The sequence below is a fragment of the Papaver somniferum genome, chromosome 5 (assembly GCF_003573695.1).
Source record: "Papaver somniferum cultivar HN1 chromosome 5, ASM357369v1, whole genome shotgun sequence".
Classification (NCBI taxonomy): domain Eukaryota; kingdom Viridiplantae; phylum Streptophyta; class Magnoliopsida; order Ranunculales; family Papaveraceae; genus Papaver; species Papaver somniferum.
In genome coordinates, this window is record NC_039362.1 from 179,322,698 (window position 1) to 179,341,251 (window position 18,554).

At 38.2% G+C, this 18,554-nt stretch overlaps 2 protein-coding genes across 3 annotated transcripts; one reads left to right on the forward strand and one right to left on the reverse strand.

The window, feature by feature from the left end:
- Window positions 1–4,746: 4,746 nt before the first annotated feature.
- Window positions 4,747–6,010, reverse strand: LOC113280206. The gene is made up of 2 exons (XM_026528861.1): window positions 5,622–6,010; window positions 4,747–5,509 (listed from the first exon to the last, which is right to left on the reverse strand). The coding sequence occupies exons 1-2, from the start codon at window positions 6,008–6,010 to the stop codon at window positions 4,747–4,749; spliced, it is 1,152 nt and encodes a 383-aa protein (XP_026384646.1).
- Window positions 6,011–10,430: 4,420 nt separating this feature from the next.
- On the forward strand, window positions 10,431–17,643 carry LOC113283811 (protein SCAR2-like). 2 transcript variants are annotated; one of them, XM_026533195.1, is made up of 9 exons: window positions 10,431–11,262; window positions 13,218–13,381; window positions 13,468–13,591; window positions 13,679–13,799; window positions 13,985–14,046; window positions 14,145–16,662; window positions 16,767–16,853; window positions 16,953–17,057; window positions 17,152–17,643. In XM_026533195.1, the coding sequence occupies exons 2-9, from the start codon at window positions 13,258–13,260 to the stop codon at window positions 17,203–17,205; spliced, it is 3,195 nt and encodes a 1,064-aa protein (XP_026388980.1). In that variant the 5' UTR covers window positions 10,431–11,262; window positions 13,218–13,257; the 3' UTR covers window positions 17,206–17,643. The 2 variants fall into 2 exon arrangements, with proteins under 2 accessions (XP_026388980.1, XP_026388978.1); XM_026533193.1 differs by lacking the exon at window positions 10,431–11,262 and adding an exon at window positions 11,769–12,538.
- The last annotated feature ends 911 nt before the right edge of the window (window positions 17,644–18,554 follow it).

Below are 18,554 nucleotides of genomic sequence, written 5' to 3' on the forward strand. Positions count from 1 at the left end.
ACATAAATCAACCCCTCTGTGTTTATGTTCCTTTGTATTGTATCAAAGGCTTGTAACATGTTTGGATGACATAAGTTACTTTCCCATTTTTTTTTCTTTTATTTGCAAATTACTATATATGTGGGAGGAGGGGGACAATTCTCTTAGAATAAAAAAAGTGTTTTGGATTCATAATTTTTCATACATTTTCTCAATTTACTCTTTGTCCTATCCCTAATATTATTTTCCATACATAATAAATAAGGGTATTTAGGAGAAAATTCATCTTGAAAATAAAACTTCGTCTATCTAGTGGGATAAATAAAAATCAAAATTTCGCTATTAGTAGCCGATTCAAGACTAACTTAAAAGACTAACTTAAAAGAGTCAGTAGCATCGACAAAAAGATTAGTGGAGCTATCTATTATGGAGATAGGTGCACTCATATTATTAAATTTATCTTAATGCAAAAAGGGGATGGTAAGAAATAGCCGATTCACATAGTACTTTTATAAACACTTTATAAAATGGTCATAAAATCATTAGGAAGAGAGTTAAGTGACTATTCACACTTAAATTATCTTTTTTTGAAGCATGAGAAGGAAAGAAAACTAAGATGCTATCGCACGTGGGTATCTTATACCCATAATATAATTTAATATGATCTGGTGGAGGAAAGACGATGGTGTCTGGCCCTAAATTGTTATTGAGTAGATTCCGATTTGGCTTCCATCTACACCATAGTTTGTCATACCATCTGCCGCTTGGTTCTCTTATCTACAGTTATGATAGATATCAATGTGAGGAATTAGTCGTATTCTTTGTTTTATTTCGTGGATCATTCTTGCAATATACCACAAAAGGTTCGGTCGTTGTTTCGATGAATCGAAGTAGATTTTCCAAATCCGTCTTAAAAATTGCATGTTTGTTGTTGTCCTTACTGCTAGAAGAGTTGTCCATGTTTCATCGGTTAGCGTCGTGGTAATTCCGAGAGGCTGTGCAAAAGCCATTATAGTTTGAGCATTGGATTCTCTACAAATGAAACCTGCTCCTGCTATTCCAGGATTTTCCCGAGATGCACCATATCTGTTTATCTTTATCCAATCTTGATATGGTCTGGTCCATCCCGCCAAAATTGTGGTTGTTGTTATGGAATTGGTTTGGGGTCGCCCTTGCTGGTGGTTCCCCCGGGGTGATTGGGACAAGAAACCAGTTTGTCCAATCAAATTGTAGTTGTTGCTTCAAGGTTTGGGATACTATGTCTTCGGGGTGTGGAGGGGTGGTGGGCATGTTGGTGGCTAAAAACCAAATCGTTTTTGGACGTCCAAAGGTTCCAAAAAAGGAAACACAAAGTTGATATAAAGAGATATGGTTAGTGCTTTGCAGAATTTGGGATATGGTTGTTTGATTATAGATAGTAATATGGTGGTTTTGGCTGTTGCTTTGGTTTGTTGATAAGCGGGATAGTAGGTTGTTCCAGGTAGACGCTGCAAGGGGACAATGGATTAGTATGTGTGCGGTTAATTCAGCTTCCGTGTTGCACCGTGGGCATTGGTCGGAGTTTGTGAGTCTGATGTGGTGTAAGATAGAGAAAGTCGACACACCTTCGTTTGTATCTTTCCACAAAAAAAAAATCTGAATTTTTGGTGGACATGCTAAAGTCCATATGAATTTGGTGGATAGAAGAAGGGTTTAGTGGGAATGGGTGTCTTGTTGGATTAGACATTTGTAGCCGGTGGAGGTGACGTATTTTTCGGATTTTGAAAAAGATCATAAGGTTCTATCTGGATGTCCATCTATGAGAAGGTGGATATTTATAATGTTTTGGATAGTACTAGGGGGAGGTTATTTAATTGATCATGATTTCAGTTGTGGGTAAGAGGGTTAATGAGATCGGCTACTGATTGGATATGGTAACATTTGGTGGGGTCTAACAGTTGGATTGGGAGATCACCTATCTGTCCTTCTAAATGCAATTTTAAATTTTTCCTTCATTAGTATTTTTGGTGGTTGTGATATTTGGTAGTGGTGGTGCCACCACTTATATAACATTTATGGTTATTACACCGCATCCACCACCACCACCACTTCTTCACCACCGCGTCAACCAATTTAGTTAAGCGAGAAGGGTATTTCACGAGAGGGTAATTTAGGAAAAAAATAACACCGTTCTATTCAGAAGTGTTAAATCGAATGAAAAAAGACCATTGTGTAAAGAAAATTAAAAAGTATGATTAATTTGTAAACACAAATTCAAAAGTATAATCACCCATGCAAAAAAGAGGAACAAAATCTCAATTAAGATTATAGACTCCTTCAAAAGAAAATCCTAGGAAATTTGGACAAAAGGTTACAATTTTTTTTTGTCTTCTCTAAATTGTCTTTCTTCGCCAAGTGATAGAGACATTCTTCCCGATCAGATATTTTTATCAAATTGTTACAGTCTCCTTCAATACTAAAATTATGCATCCGCTTCTCCTCTCCTCAACTTGCCGGTATGCTGTTTCTCGTAGACCTAAAGCTTATGCTTCTTCTGGAGTTGTTAATGTGGAATGTCTACTCTGCCTCTTCCAAAGTTTCCTACATCATCTCTAAGATTTAGAGTAAAATTCGAACTAATCTTATGGGTTCCCAGGTCATGATGTTTCTGCTTCTCCATCTCAGAAGTAAGAAATAAAAATATTTTGGTTCATTAAAAGGTAACTTTTCTACTTTTACAAGTCAGTTTCAAATTTTGTTCCCAACCCAACTTTTAATTTTTTATTTCCAGAAACCAAAAAATTACTTCTTAAGGTGTATTCAAATATACTTCAAAAGTTATTACTTTTTAAACTTAATTTTACTATTTCTAAAGATTATCTCAAACTAACTTCTAACTAGTAAATTCTAAAGATGTATGTGTTTAGCAATTCAGTTCGTTATGGAGAAAAATTGCTTTGGGGCACACGATTTCCGAGCCTTAAAAAACGCCACCCCATATTGATCCCTAAGTGGGGGGATTGGTTAGTTGTTGGACCATCCCCTGGTCCATCCTTAGACAGACTTGTTTTTGACTATCAGATTTCACATTTGTTTATAGGTACATAATGTTTTTTCCGAAGATCATCTATATCCTTCCTCGTCTATGAATTTCCTCATTAAGTTGAGGGGTGGACCAGCTTGAGTTGCACACCCAGCCCAACTGGCTATTAGACCAAGGTTTTGCTAATTTTACCATGTTTCAGCTATTTTTACTCATTTTACACCCCTCAAATGTACCCATTGATAAGTTGCTCACCCATTCCGCAAAACCTGGCTCCACCCTTGCCTAAGGCTTCCCATGAAAATAGCACATAGTGCACTCATGCGCAGATAACACTGGTCAAAATTAGTACTCTTTGTTCACCCATTTGGCAAAACCTGACTCCGCCATCGCCTGAGACTTCCCCGAAAATAGCACATAATGCAGTCATGGGAAGATGACAATGGCCAAATTTGTACCTTTTGTTCACCCATTCCGTAATCCTGGCTCCGCCGTCGCCTTAGGATCCCTCTGAAAATAACACATATAATAATGCAATCATGCGTGGATGACACTGGTCAAAATTATTAGTCGTGGATGGAAAATACAAAATAGCTTTTTCTTTTTTTCTAAATAATCAACGGCCTTCAAAAACGCTAACAGTCCCCCTCAACTATTGGTGCAAGCCAAGAAGGAGGCACAGACCAGTACATATAGGCTTTCTTGTTTTTCCTAATGAGCTAACTCATGAGCAACATAATTACAGATTTTAGGTTGAAAACTAAAGATACAAGTAGACAGCTTAGAAGAAAATAACTTAATGTCTTTGAATATGGCATCTGTCCTAGGATCACCATCAAAAAAACCAGAAGAAAATTGCTCCACCAACTTTTTAGCATCACTTTCTATGATTATATGAGTCATATTCGGTTCCAATGCTTTCTTAAGTACTCCCCAGATAGCTCTAGCTTCCGCTTCTTCTGCAGATGAAACTTCAAACACCATAGCAGCACAGAAAGAGGCTTTTCTTGAGAAGTCTCTCATCACATAACCTGCACCATTATCTCCAGTAATGTCATCGAAGGCTCCATCTGTATTATATTTTATCCATCCAAACAAAGGGTGCATCCATTTGTGATTTAGAGCAGTAGGGGTCGTAGGAGTAGCTACAGTAGTAGTTTTCCTAGTGAGAAGCATAGCTCAAGGTCTTTCTAAAATAGAAGTATGATTTTCAGACACATTTTGAAAAACCAAATTGTTTCTACTAGTCTAAAGAGACCACAGGATGACAACAAAAAGAATTTGAGAATCATCAGGCAATCTAGAGTTTTGGTCCAGAAGCCAGAACATGAGCCACTGATGAAAGTTTATTTGAGAAAAAAAAGAAGTGTTTATGCAAAAACTGGACAAAAACCAGACCTTAGAAGCAAAAGGGCACGGAACCAAAGTATGCATTATGTTTCATGAGGATCCTTACACCTAAGACATTCAACAGAATGCATAGGCATTCTAGTGTGAAGGACAGTTCTAGCAGGTAAGGCATTTTTCGCAGCTTTCCATAAGAATAATTGAATTCTGTAAGGAACTCTAATTTTCCAAATATGCAACCAAAGAGTTTTACAGGGAGAGGGTTTAATGCCTCTGAATCCCAGATATGAAGATTTTGAAGAAAATTTACCATTCTTTAAAAGATCTCAAGCCCTCCTAAAGATGGGTTAAGGGAATAGTGACAATATTCTGAACAAAAGCATCATCAAAATGAGTAGTTAGTCTAGAAACATTCCAGGTTCTAGTATTATCATCAATGAAATAGTCGACTTCAATATTAGGGTCTGGAGGGGTAAGAGGGTTGGGGGTAGCAGAGCCCAAAGATGGAATCCATTTATCGCACCAAGGGTCAATAAACTTCCATCACCAACAATCCAGGAAATAAAAGGTTTTATCAGCTCTTTAATAGTATGTAAGCATTTCCAGGTCCAGGAACACTTATCAGCACACTTAGCATTCAGAAAATCAGTTCTAGGAAAATAACTAGCTTTTAAAATCTTGGCTAACATGCAATCATGATTTTCAATAATTTTCCAGACATTCCTAGCTAACATAGCAAGATTGTTTATTTCAGCTTTTCTGGATCCCAAACCACCTTCATATTTAGGGGAGCAAAGAATATCCCAACCCAAAAGGTGAAGCTTCCTATCTTTTGGGTCCAGAGTCTCTCCCCACCAAAATTTGCAGAGGTGAGCATCCATCTTTCTGCAAAGATGTTTTGGGATTAAGAAAGCCCCCATCTGAAATAAAGGAATGGCTTGACCAATATGTTTAACCAAAGTAGTTCTAGCAGCCTGAGAAAGGAGCTTATGAATCCAGACAGTGATTTTGGCATCCACAGCTTGGAGAATACCTATATGGGTTTGGATTTTATAAGCTTTAAAAACAGTTGGAGTCCCAAGATATTTTTCTCCTAAATCTCTGCTTTGAATCTCCCGAATGTTAGCCAAAAGGACCTTCCTATGTTCAGGGATTCTTCTACTGAATAAAATGCCAGACTTATCAAAATTAATTTCTTACCCAGAAGCTAGGCAGTACTTTTGAAGATAGTTTTTTTATAGCAGTGAAGTTTTTTGTGGTAGCAGTAGTGAACAGAAGAGAGTCATCAGCAAAAAGCAAATGAGTCATCTCAGGGGCCTTTTTACAAACTTTGATACCCCTCAGGGTACCATTTCTTTGAAGATTATCTATATAAGAGGAAAGAGCCTCAACACAGATAATATAGAGGTAAGGGGATAGGGGTTCCCCTTTCCTTAGACCTCTTTCAGGTTGGAAAAAACCAGTAGGGCTACCATTTAAAAGAACAAAATAGGAGACAGTGGAGACACATTGATTTATGAGTTTTATCCAATTTTCAGCTAACCCCATTTTTCTCAAAACTTTTTCAAGAAAAGACCACTCCAATTTATCATAAGCTTTAGACATGTCAAGTTTGATAGCAGCAGTACCCTCAACTTTGTCATTATGATTAACATAATACATGGCTTCATTTGCTAGAAGAATATTATCAGAAATACTCCTCTTTGGAATGAAGGCACTTTGTTTTTGGGATATGATATTGTTCATAAAAGGTTTTAACATGTTTGCTAGAGTTTTAGAAAGGATTTTGTAAATGAAGTTACATAGTCCTATGGGTCTATATTGACTGACCAACTCTACTAAAGGGACTTTGGGGATAAGAGCAATATTGGTATGATTGAAAACTTTTGCAATATGCCCTATTCTGAAGCAGGTTTGGGTCATATCAACAATAACTTCTCCAACAATATCCCAATTTTTTTGGTAGAATAAACTGTGAAACCATCTGGTCTAGGGGCTTTTTTTCCTCCCATTTGGAAGACAACATTTTTTATTTCCTCCGTAGCAAGGGGAAGATTAAGGATATCATTATCCTCAGCAGAAAATTTAACAGGCAGATAATTCAAAATTTTATCCTGAAATTGATGTGACTGAGAAGAGTAAAGATTTTTGAAATAATCTATGAAAGAATTTCCAATACTATCCCTATCAGTTAGAATAGTATTAGAGGAATCCATGATCCAACTGATAGCATTTCTCTTTCTCTTTAAGAGAGTGACTCTATGCAAGTAGGGTGTGTTTCTGTCCCCTTCCATAAGCTATACCTCTCTAGACTTATCTTTCCAGTAGAGTTCTTTCAGAGTGTAAAGGTATTCTAGTCTGGCTTTAAGTCTAGCAGAAGTAGTAGTATCAGTAGGATCAGAAATCTGTAAATCTAACAAGTCTTTCCTAATGGTAGATATATATCATTTTGAATATTACCAAAGGAAGATTTGTTCCAATCTCTAAGGCCTTTTTTAGTACTAAGAAGCTTAGCTCTTAGTTTATAGGCAGGCGATCCTATAATATTAACAGACCAAGAATTTGCTATAATGTCTCTGCAGGTGGGATCCTCAATTCACATATCCATGAAGTGGAAAGGTCTAGGCATGCAATTCTCCTCATAGTTAAATCCTATATGCATGGGGCAATGATCAGAAGAGTCCCTAGGATATTATTAACACAAAATTTAGGTCAAAGATCTTCATCAATTTGGTTTAAAAAACACCTGTCAAGCCTTTCAAGAATTAAATCAAGACCTTGTTGCATATTGGACCAAGTGAATCTTGGACCAGAAAAACCAGGATCATGTAGATTGAAAACAGAACAAAAATTTCTAAGATGTTCAAAATCAGAATCATTCACTTCAAGGCCACCACTTTTATCTTATGTTTCTAAAAGGGTGTTAAAATCACCAATGAAGAAAACAGGCTCATCTGTGGGAGCATTAGTTAGTTGGGATTGTTGTTCCCAGAAGGAATTTCTTAGATTACTATTAGGTTCTCCATAAACAAAGTGAATATGACAAGTGTTTGAATGAATGATGTCAGTTGAAGTAACATAGATGCCCCTCAAGCTGGATGAGATAACATTCAGGTGATTTTCCTTTTTCCAAGCCAAAACCAGACCACCACTTCTACCAACACTAGGGACATTGAAGATGCATGGAAAGCCCATATTTTTAAGTTTCCTAGCCGCCATATCTTTACCCATTTTAGTCTCGGAGAGGAAGATAATATCAGGGTTAACATTCCTACAAAGCAGACTAAGTTCTTTATTTGCATATTTTTTTCCAAAACCTCTAATGTTCCAGGCCACTAAATTTATGTTATTGACGGGGGACTGATTCAAAGTAGGATTGAAATTGTCAAGAGAAGGAGTTGAGGGTATTGAGTTTACCTGAGTGGTAGAGTCAGATCCACCACCAAGAGAAGCACTGGTATCATCACCCTTTTCAAAAGCACTTTGGGAGGAATTGAGACTAGAACTGGCAGCATTCAGAGGGGAATTGTTGCGGACATCATTGTTGCCTGAGGAATTGTCAGCAGGTACATTGTAGCATCCAAAAGAATTGAAGATTGGTTGGTTGTTGAGGGAGCATGTAGAAAGGTCAATAGTTGGTAGTTCTCCCAAATTGGTGATTGGAGTACAGCATAATCAGGTTCTGTAGAGGTTTGATCTTCAGGGATAACCACTAGGATGGCCATACTAGAGTTAGCTCTAGTTTTTTTCCGCAAATCAGCCCTAGGATTAATCTTTCTTTTGAGATTTGTTAGATCATCTTGTTTAGCAGAGTTGATTGTTCCTCTAGTGATGATTGAGCTGGTATTTGGGATAGCAGCAGTTTTGAATTTCCTAGATGAGTTTGTGGTACGAATCGGTCCACTAGGTCTAAACTCAGAACCAGAAATAGAGGCAGCTACAGTAACATTTTGAGTAGTAACTTGTGTTAGAACAATTGGCAGACCATTCTCCAACTGGGTTGAGTGTTCCTGAACAGGACCAACATCAAAGATCTTAAGAGTAGTGGATCTGTTTATAAAAGGGCCCATTTGAAAATTGTTGTATAGGCTCTTCTGAGTAGTATTTTTCATTCTTTGATCAAAGGCTGCAGCTTTTCCTTTATTGCACACTTCAATTGCCGTCGTTTCAATTTGTGATTCTGGTACTACCTCAGACTGTAACATGTTGATGTCAGTGATGGCAGAAGAGGAAGGGTTTACTTGCTTGATTGCAGTAGGCATCATTAACTTTGAGACAGCCGGAAGAGTATAGTTACTGCAACGAGCATCAATTTCTTTGATCTTTTTCTGCTTTAGTTTCCAAGCAGGGCAGTTATGATCTTTATGATCAAGGATGCGACAGGAGGTGCAGAAATATATAGGAACTTTGATGTGTCTACATTAAATTAAGAAAGGTTCACTCCTACCACTTGTGAAGAGAGGAATGTCTTTTGGTAAGGCTTTATGAACTGGGATTCTAATGCAGACTTTGACATTCTTCTTAAGAGGATGTTTACCAAAGGGATTTTGAGCTTCAATAAGTTCCCCCATAGTGAGAGTGAGTTTCTGAAGATCCTCAAATTCTGTGCATTCGTTGGGGATGTTGCATAAAATGAACCACATGATTTCTTCATCAAATATGAGTTGATAATTTGGAGGCCAGCCTTCATCAGGAACAACTTTTAGCACCATTAGATAACCACAGATAAACCAAGGTTTTTGGGAATTGATTTTGCTAAAATCCTCTTCAGATAAGTAACAGATAAGGACTTTGTTTCGCTGACCATTGATGGTAGTTATGGTAGGGTGTTGAGCTAAAGGCCAGTTGCTACGGATATAGAATATAATAGAGGAGGTTGGGATCAAGGTTTCACAGTAAGCATAACCCACCATACACCATTTCCAATTGGTACCAGCTTCAGCTAAAACAACTTTTTTTATCAATGAAGACTGGTTTTGTGAGAGAAGATGGTAGATTTAGTTTCTCAGTCATTTGGGCAGAAAGAGTTTGAATCTCTTGGTTCAAGTTTTGGATTTTCTCAGAGGAGTATGATATTTCCATCATATAACAGAAATGGATATATAAGAAAGTTGGTTGATGGAGATCAGATTTCCAAGTAACTAATATAAAATGCAGGTGTAGAGAAAAGAATCTCTTGTTGGTACTGTTTTGATATTGGTTTACAGACAATATGGAGGAGGGAGAGACAGGGGGTTTGTTTGTATTTGAATTTGAACCTTAAAAAAGGAACGAGAAAGTTGTTGACCATGGACAGAGAAAATTTCAGGAGAAAATTGGTGTAAAATAGTTGTAGATATGCTGCAAAGTTTTCTTTGGGGGAGAGGGTTAACATATGGGATGTCACTTTCATAATCATGCTTGATGGGTTGATTTCGAGTTGAAGTATTCACATGAGTTTTATGGAAAGAGAGCCACATATGGACAGATCCAATAATACCTTGTTGGATCTTCTGAAAGAGGTTGGATTGGAGGTGAATGACATGGATTGGGGTTGTTGGATATTTATTAGGTTTGTCATTTCTTTTGCTGACGTTTATGTGATGAGGTAAACTGCCAAAGGTAATAATGGTAGGAAAAAGTAGGGAAAGTTTGTGTTGGGGTGGATGGTTATGGGATAGTTGTAAAGGGTCAATTGGGTGTTTTGGTTTGGTAATAGAGATAGTAACGCAACTGCCTGACATGCCCCGGTTTGCAATGGTGCCTCCCAGCTGATGATGCCTTCTTCTAGTCTGCATAAAACATAAAATGTTAATTAGACCCCAAAGAGAAATTTCAAAGTTTAGTAACCCACTAGAAACTCCCTTAATGGAAGTTCCAAAAGGAGTAAAAGCACTAATAAAGATTAGGTGTTTAAAATAGGTAATGATGGTTATTAGAGTGAAGGGGGTACGCATGGCTTTGAATGAGCGTGATAAACAAAGAGACATGACGGTTAACTAAGCGCCATAAATGGAATTGAATAGACACAAATGGGTATTTAAATGGGTGATTAGCAGAGAGGTTATTATTTTCTAAGTGATTCTTTACAGAAGAGGAAAGGTTTAGGTTAAGAAAGCTAGTTTGAGAGAATGGTTGTTGCTGGCCAAAGTTCATCAAATTCGAATGGTAATCTTCACGTTGCACCACCAGAAGCGCCTGAATATTCATAAGCCAAAACATATCTCCCTTCTTTGAGTTTGAGAGAATTACAGAGATTGAGAGATGATATTCAGTCTGATATTGGTCGTCGTATTCAAGAGCAAATACGTCAAACACAAGAAGAAGAAGTTGCTCGTGAACGAAGGGAGCGAAGAATCGAGGCTCTCTATAGTGCATGACTACCCAAATTCTTAGAATGGCGAGATCGGAAAGATGAGGAATGGGCTGAGAGGCATGCCAAGACCCCAAGATATGGAATTGCAACTGAGAGTGATTCCGTGGCTTCTGACGGATTTGAGTATGATTTGGAGGAGGTGAACACCAGTGACCTTGAATCTGATGTTGCGGAGGATAAGCTCAAGATGAATGCTTATCATGATGGGAAGACGAGGAGCCGATTTGAGTACGAACTTACCAATCCCAAGATCTTTGCACGCACCATAAATGAAGGTGAGCCAAGCAGGATAAAGGTAAACAGACGTATTGCCAATTTCGATGATGAGGAAACTGAGGATGAAGGGGAAGAAAGAGACGGGGATAGTGATGCAGGATCATCTTCCAGTAGAACTTCTCCTGCTCCATCTGACAGTGATGGCGAGCGCTATGAGGAAGAAGGATGAGATACTGATGAAGATGATTGGTGGTAATCTCTTCAGCGTTATCAGGAAAAGCTAGATTTTCAGGATGGCATAAAGCTTGAAAACGATCAAGTTTTTTAGAATACAACTTTTCTGGTAAATATCCTTCTTTCTACCCTTTTTGATGCTGGTGTTAAGCTTCTTTTTTTTAGGTTCTGGTTTCGTTCATTTGGTTTCCTCCTTTTTTGGTAGTGATGGTGATGTGGGAAAATGATGTTGTTCAGAGGAATTTTCTGGTTTAAAGTTGTAAGGTTTGGAATGGTAATGGTGTTATCAGGATTGTTTAGGTGTTCAGTAGTAGCTAGGATTTGGGAATTAGTAATCTGGTATTTTGATTCAGGTTTGGTATGTTGATATTTAGAAACTTTGATCTTTTGTGAATTGGATGGGAAAATGGAATTGTATTGCCGGATGTTGAATTAGAAACTCTTTATGTATAAATTAATGGACTGTTTACCGTTTGTTTCAAAAATGTTTGAGTATTGTTTGAACTTGTTTATGTTGGAAACGATTTTAACTTGCAAAGATTTTCTATCTGTGAGAAGAATAAGAAGTAACAAAGATCTGTAAGTGATGTAAATGATAATGAAAGTGACAATGAGAAGAACAAATTGATGAACGTTACTAAGGTTGATTATCAGATGGAGTGACAATGGGAAGAACAAATTGATGAACGTTACTAAGGTTGATTATCAGATGGAGAGCTTCCGAAAACATGAACAAAAAATTGGTGCAAACGTCATGATGACGTTGGAGAGCTGTTTTATTTTTGTAGTAAAGGGAGAAAGAGACTGATTTCAGTGTGATAAAATACGAAATAGTTATGGTTGGTATTTCCAAGTCTACTAGATGAGTTAACTCGGCCGAGTTTTATCTTCTTTATTCTTTTTTACAGATAAGGAGATGATCAAAAATCACAGAAAGAAAAAGTAAAGAAGAAGACTACTTTTATTGATGGTGATGATGATTATTAAATTTACAATAATACCCAACAAACATCTCTCCTTCTTTCTTCTCTCTGATAGTACTGCTACTGCATATTCACATTATTCAATTATAAAAAAATTCTCTCTTTGACAGAGCAGCTTTAATGGCAGCACAAAAATAATAATAAGAAGAAAACAAATTCCTCCTTTTTCTGGGGTTAAGAATCAAAGGGGTTTTAGATTTTGGTAGGTTTTGATTTTATAGAATTAAAGGAGGTTTTAGAAATGCCATTGAGAAGATATGAGATAAGGAATGAATACGCATTAGCTGATCCACAGCTATATAAACAACCTCCTAATCTAAAAGATGATCCTGAAGCGCTGCTTGAAGCTGTTGCCATGTCTGGTTTTGTTGGTCTTCTTCGTCAACTCGGTGACCTTGCTGAGTTAGTACTTCTCTCACCCTTTTTCTATCTTAAATTTGAAACTTTTCGTTGCCCCATAGTCTTAATTTCTGAATTTTTCCCAAAATTGGAGATTAGAGAAATGAATTGTACCCAATTTGGAGATTTTGAGACATGGGGTTTCTCAATTTTGTGTTTTTTTAGAGAAATTTTTGAAATTTAATGGGAGAATTGAGTTCTGTCAGTGCTTTTGTATGAAACGATGGTGTTTATATGTTGAGTCATTCATGGATTCTTAGCGAAATCGATACGCGGCGGCCATTTATTGTTTTGGTTGTGAATTTCTGCCATGTTGTTGCAGTTTTGTGTATTATCAGCTGCAAATTTTGAATGAGGAAGCTCTGATTATGAATGGTTAGTGGGCGTCAATCAAATTATGTTGTAGTGTGTGGCATTACTCAATTTGCTGTGATGAATTTTTAGCTAATCGATATGCGGTTGTCATTCCTTGTTTCGGGTGTGAATTTGTGCAATTGTGTAGCATTTTAGTTTTGTTATCAACAGCAAATTTTGAATGAGGAATTTCTGATTTAGAGGGTTGAGAGGCGTTGATTGGATGACATTGTAGTGTGTGGCGTTGCACAATTTGCTGTAATGAGATCTTTCGGAAGTTGTATTCGGATGAATTACCTGCTGATGAGTATGTTTTGTTGCTATTTAGGTTTGCATCGGAGATATTTCATGACCTCCATGAGGAACTGATGACAACTTCAGCTAGAGGTCATGGACTAATGACTCGTCTTCAACAGATTGAGGCAGATGTCCCATTAGTTGAGAGAGGATTGCTTTCACAGACTAGTTTCTCTCAATTCCTTCATAATGGAGGTCAGTTTGCGTTGCTCTTTCAAGGTTTCTCGTCTTTTGGTCATGTTTTACTAGTTGATGTTCTGATGAGGCTAATTTGCTTACAGGTGTTGACTGGCATACAAATTTCAGAATGGACCAGAATCAGATTACTCGGGGAGATTTGCCTCGATTTATAATGGATTCTTATGAGGAATGTCGAGGCCCACCTCGGTTATTTCTGCTTGACAAGTATGGTTATCTGATTACTTGTAGACTTGTGGAATGGACGCAAGCTTGAATAAACTCTTACCAGGTTTCATGTTATGTCCTTCGCAGGTTTGATACTGCGGGTGCTGGAGCTTGTTTAAAGAGATATTCTGATCCTTCATTTTACAAATCCTCTTCTGAAACAATACTAACAGAAGGTCAGAGCGAAAAGAGAGCCCGTAAATTTAAGGTAAGTGCCCACGTTATGTACCATTTGATAAAACTGAGATTTGTCTTGCATGAGTGATTCAATGCCTTGCTGTTAGTAGTTGCAGAATTTAGTTATAGGGGAACACTAATATGAGAACCATATGCATTATCTTTTTACATAATAACAATGTCTTAGAACCAACGTTTGTCTTGTTTACTTGGCAGAGGAAATCCGCATATCGGAAGTACGGAGAAACTCCGGGATCTACCCCAACATCTCATCCCAAGTGAGGCCCAAATCGATTGCTATCTCTTTTTTTTTGTCTGTATGTAACTTTGTTTTTGAGTTATAACTTCTAATCGGCTAACATTGACAATCTTGCAGATTGCATGAGTTGTTGTCAGAGGATAAAATCCAGACTCAGAATGGTCGTCCCCCCATTCATCATGTGAGATTGAAAAGGAGGCCATCAAGTTCCTCCGTTCTTAATTCCCCAACTGGGAAAAGCTACATGGAGAAATATCTGGTTTCTGTTTCACCCTTAAGCAAACCTCCTTATGAAAGTCCTCTGCGGTTAGAGATGGAACCCAGTAATTCGTCTGAACTGATTCAGGAAATACATGAGGTTCATGTAAGTAGTAGCCCTGTGAACAAATCAAGGAAGAGAGAGATAAGTTCAGTTCCATCTCCTAGTAAACAGGGCATGGTTCGAGAACAATCTTTGGATGATTTGAATGTTAACATTGTTGAGAAAGAAGTTTTAAAGTTGTCGGAATCAACTCCAGATATTAAATTAGAGAATACACCATCCACCCTTGGTATGGCAGAGGATCAAAATGAGCTGGTGGGGGACGATGAGGATAGGAAAATTGACGCAAGTTCAGATGGGTATCGGTCTGACGACATAAATGAGGCGGAAAATTACGTGGATGCCTCTCCTGCAATGGAACCAGAAGCTAAAACAGGAATTGGTGCAAGAAGCAAGAGTGATGATATAAACGTTTTCATGGATGAGAAAAAAGGGGGGGATTCTAACACGCATGAAGAATCGGAGAAGCTTGAAGCTCAGTGCTCAGCTTCAATGTCAGCTGGAAATTCTTATCCTTCAGATGATGACAATAATTCATTTATTGAAGGAAGATTCAGTGTATCTTACTCCAGTCCTCCAAGCAATTTGACTAAAAATGCCCCAGTGAATGGGGATGGAGCAGCCGAAGTGCATAGTTTCACAGATAGGGTAGTTGACCGCGGCACTTATACACAAGTTCTTGGTGACAGAAACTCTGACAATTCCTTTGATGCCTCAACATCTTATATCTTGGACCATGATACTGATAAGAAAAACAGTTCTCAGGTAGTGAATCCAACAAAAGATACTGAAGATGGTGCAACAGAAAATTTGTCAAATGGAGGGCTTGAAACACCAGGTTCGGTTATTTTGTCTACAGAAGCTCAGTACTCAGAAACAGCAGCACTGCCTGATGCTAGCACGGATGAGAAACTGATTAATGTGAAGCCTGATTGCATAGTCGTGGAAGCAGAGAATGCCATACCTTTGACTACAGAAAATAAGCCTGCTGAACCAGGATTAGCATTGGTTGGTATTAATTGTTCTGAAGTAGAAAATAAACCTGTAGTACTGTCTAACAGATCAGCTCGTGACTTGGTCGAAGATAAAACTCCAGCGGATTGGGTTCATTTTAACACTTTCAGTAAAAAGGAAGTTGCTGGTGCCCCTCTTGACTTCTTCTCTAGAACCGCCAAATCTGATACTTCAGAGTCAGCATCAACAGAGGAGGCTTACTCACATTTCACTCCCTTAGGAAATAAATCCATTTGTGAAGTTTCTATTGAGGAAAATGGCACATGCCATGATGCACTTGGGTCTCCATCTGAGAATGCACTGAAGTTACAGAATGAATGTTATAACAATGGTGATTTATGCCAAGATAAGCTAGGAACTAATGAATTCTCAACTGAGAGGCATCAAATTGGGAAAGAATCCCAAAATGAATCAGCAGTTTACCCTACAAGTTTCAACCTTGAGTCACATGAGCCTTCTAGTTCTGAGTTATTAGATAAAGCTGATGGTTCACTTTGCGCTGCACGAGGAGAAAACCAATTGAATCTCAGTGATGACACAAATGATCTCTTAACATTGAGGTTAAGTGATCGAGAATCAGAGTCAAAACAGCCTCCTCTGGAACATCTTTCGAACGGTACTGAAGGGACCATGCCATCTGGTAGCCGTTCGCCCTCAGAATCTGGATCCCATCCTGAGAATGGATTTGAAGACAGCACTGATCAAGTCTCTGAAGGAACTCATCATCAACCATTGGGTAATGCAGAACCTGTAAATCCATCTGCATCCTTCCCACTGTCAGACAATGAAAAGCCGCCACAAGATCCCCAAAACTTGGATGAGGAAACGGTGGAGCCCTGCACTAATCCATTGACTACACAACCAAACACAGTAACTGAGATGGTTCCGCAAGATATCTCAACTCCGGAGGCAAATACACTCTTGCATCTACCTTCCCAAGAAGGTGAGAACTTTCAGAAAGCTTCTCTTTCTGGGGTAGAAATGGAGCCCATATTAGACTTACCCAAGCCTTTCCGGTATGCTTCTCTACCTTCAGAAAAAGAGGCAATATACCCTCAACATTTGCAAGCAGCGGCACTAACTAGAGAAGATGATATACCTTTCGTGGGACAACTGATACAGCCTCATATTTCACTCGCCACACCGAATGATGGTTCCGAACATGGTCTTGTAAATCTAGAGGAAGAAATGTTGGATGAATATGGGAGGCCGAATGGAATTCGCAGAACCAAGATACCCCGCGGTCCCCGCCCACCTGACGCTCTCATTGAGGCGGTTGCTTCTCATGACAAAAGCAGGGTAGGATGATTGCTTAGCCTGTTCTGTTTCTAAGCTTGTAAATTTATGCGTGGCTATAATTTGTTTCGAGTTTAATGGTTTTAACCTATTGATTTGTTTTACAGTTGAGAAAGGTAACAGAACGAGCTCTGTCTCAGCTTCAACCAAAGGAGGATGAAAGGAATTCATTGCTAGAGCAGATAAGAAACAGGGTTGGCCTTGAATCTCTTTTATCTTTGATTGTTTTTATCTTTTTCAAAAGCGCCTATTATGTTATGCCTCTTACGTAAATTTCTTCTTGATTTTATCAGTCGTTCAGCCTGAAACCAGCAGCTGTGACAAGGCCTAGTGTTCAGGGTCCTAGAACCAACCTGAAACTTGTCGCCATTCTGGAAAAAGCAAATGCCATTCGCCAGGTTCGTACTCGACTACTACTATGTAATTTCTCTTATACTTTCCTTCTATAAGTAATGTTTCTTGAAAAACTTGGGTTATTGATTTCTCAACCAGGCATTAGCTGGAAGTGATGACGATGATGATGAGGACAGTTGGAGTGATTCTTGAACACTAACTTGTTGTTCAGACCCTTCCTTCTAGCAGTGATCGTACCAGATATAAACTGATATATCAATCTTTCTCGCTAGTTCTTCAAGCGCACACGACCGGGATAACCGAGTGTACTCATAGAACACTCCCCCAAGTCTCAATCCTGCTAGGCTATATGCATCCCATCAAATGTACAGAATAGATACTAATAATTGTATTCTATTCGATTGTAGTTAGTATTTTTTTACCCTCAGCAATTCGCTTGTGGGATAAAATGACTATGGATGCATGGCATACTGCACTAGTTCCATACCATATATTATATAATACCATACTATACCATATGTAGAGAGCATTGTAATTAGTTAGTTTATAAAGACATTTCCACTGTAAAACAATTTTTCAACCAAGTGTTGCAAAGTTCTGATACTAAATATTCATCAGATTGAGTTCATACTGCATTGTGCCTATTACGTCAATTTTCTCTTTTGGATGTTTTGAAGGCAACTCTCAAGCGGAAACTCTAAGTTCCTACTTCGTTTCCAAAGAATGATTTTTTAGGGACCATGGTTTTTTTGGGACCATGGTCTTAGTAGGCCGCCTTCTCTATAGTTATAAGGGATGTCCTAAAACATTGAAATGACTAACCTACCCTTAACCTAATTTAATTTCAAACCAACACAATAACCACCTCTCTCTCTCTATATATATAACCACCACCACCAACCACCGATCACCACCACCAACCACCGATTACCACCACCACCACCACCACCCACCGCCGATTACCACCACCACCAACCACCGATTACCACCATCGCCCACCACTGCCGATTACCACCCCCACCACCTCCAATTATCACCACCGATTACCACCACCACCTCCGATTACCACCACCACTATATATATAGCTTAATTTAAAACATTAACAAAGATATTCTCACAAACTCATTACTTATCATTCGTTTTTGGTTGAATAAATGAGAACTAATCATCAAAATGAGTTGAAAATGGAAGTTGCAGAGAGGTTTAATGGAGTTTTTCAGTAAAAAGTTCGGTTATCACAAATTATTTTTTTCTTAACCGAACTCAAAGTTCGGTTGATTCGCAAAAAAAATACTTTTAACCGAACTGCTTGTATTAGAACAATACAAGTCCATAAGTTCGGTTCGTTCGCAAAATTATTAAGTTTTCTTTGTAACCGAACTCTACCTATATGCCCAGTTCGGTTGATTCACAAAATATGTTGAAGTTTGTGAACCAAAAGAACTTCTAACACTAGGTTACTTTTAACCTGAAGTTCGGTTGGGAAGTTGGTTGCATTGAAGTTTGCGAACTAATCGAACACACAAGATGTACTCAAATA

Bases quoted from the DNA above. Each gene is read 5' to 3' on its own strand.
- LOC113280206 (XM_026528861.1), bottom strand. From the start codon at position 6,010: ATGTATTATGTTAATCATAATGACAAAGTTGAGGGTACTGCTGCTATC. The intron at 5,510-5,621 runs GTTCACTACTGC...CATTTTATTCAG, and splicing joins TTTGCTGATGACTCTCTTCT to TAGAAGAATCCCTGAACATA.
- LOC113283811 (XM_026533193.1), top strand. From the start codon at position 12,378: ATGCCATTGAGAAGATATGAGATAAGGAATGAATACGCATTAGCTGAT. The intron at 12,539-13,217 runs GTTAGTACTTCT...GTTGCTATTTAG, and splicing joins CAACTCGGTGACCTTGCTGA to GTTTGCATCGGAGATATTTC. The intron at 14,047-14,144 runs GTGAGGCCCAAA...ACAATCTTGCAG, and splicing joins ACCCCAACATCTCATCCCAA to ATTGCATGAGTTGTTGTCAG.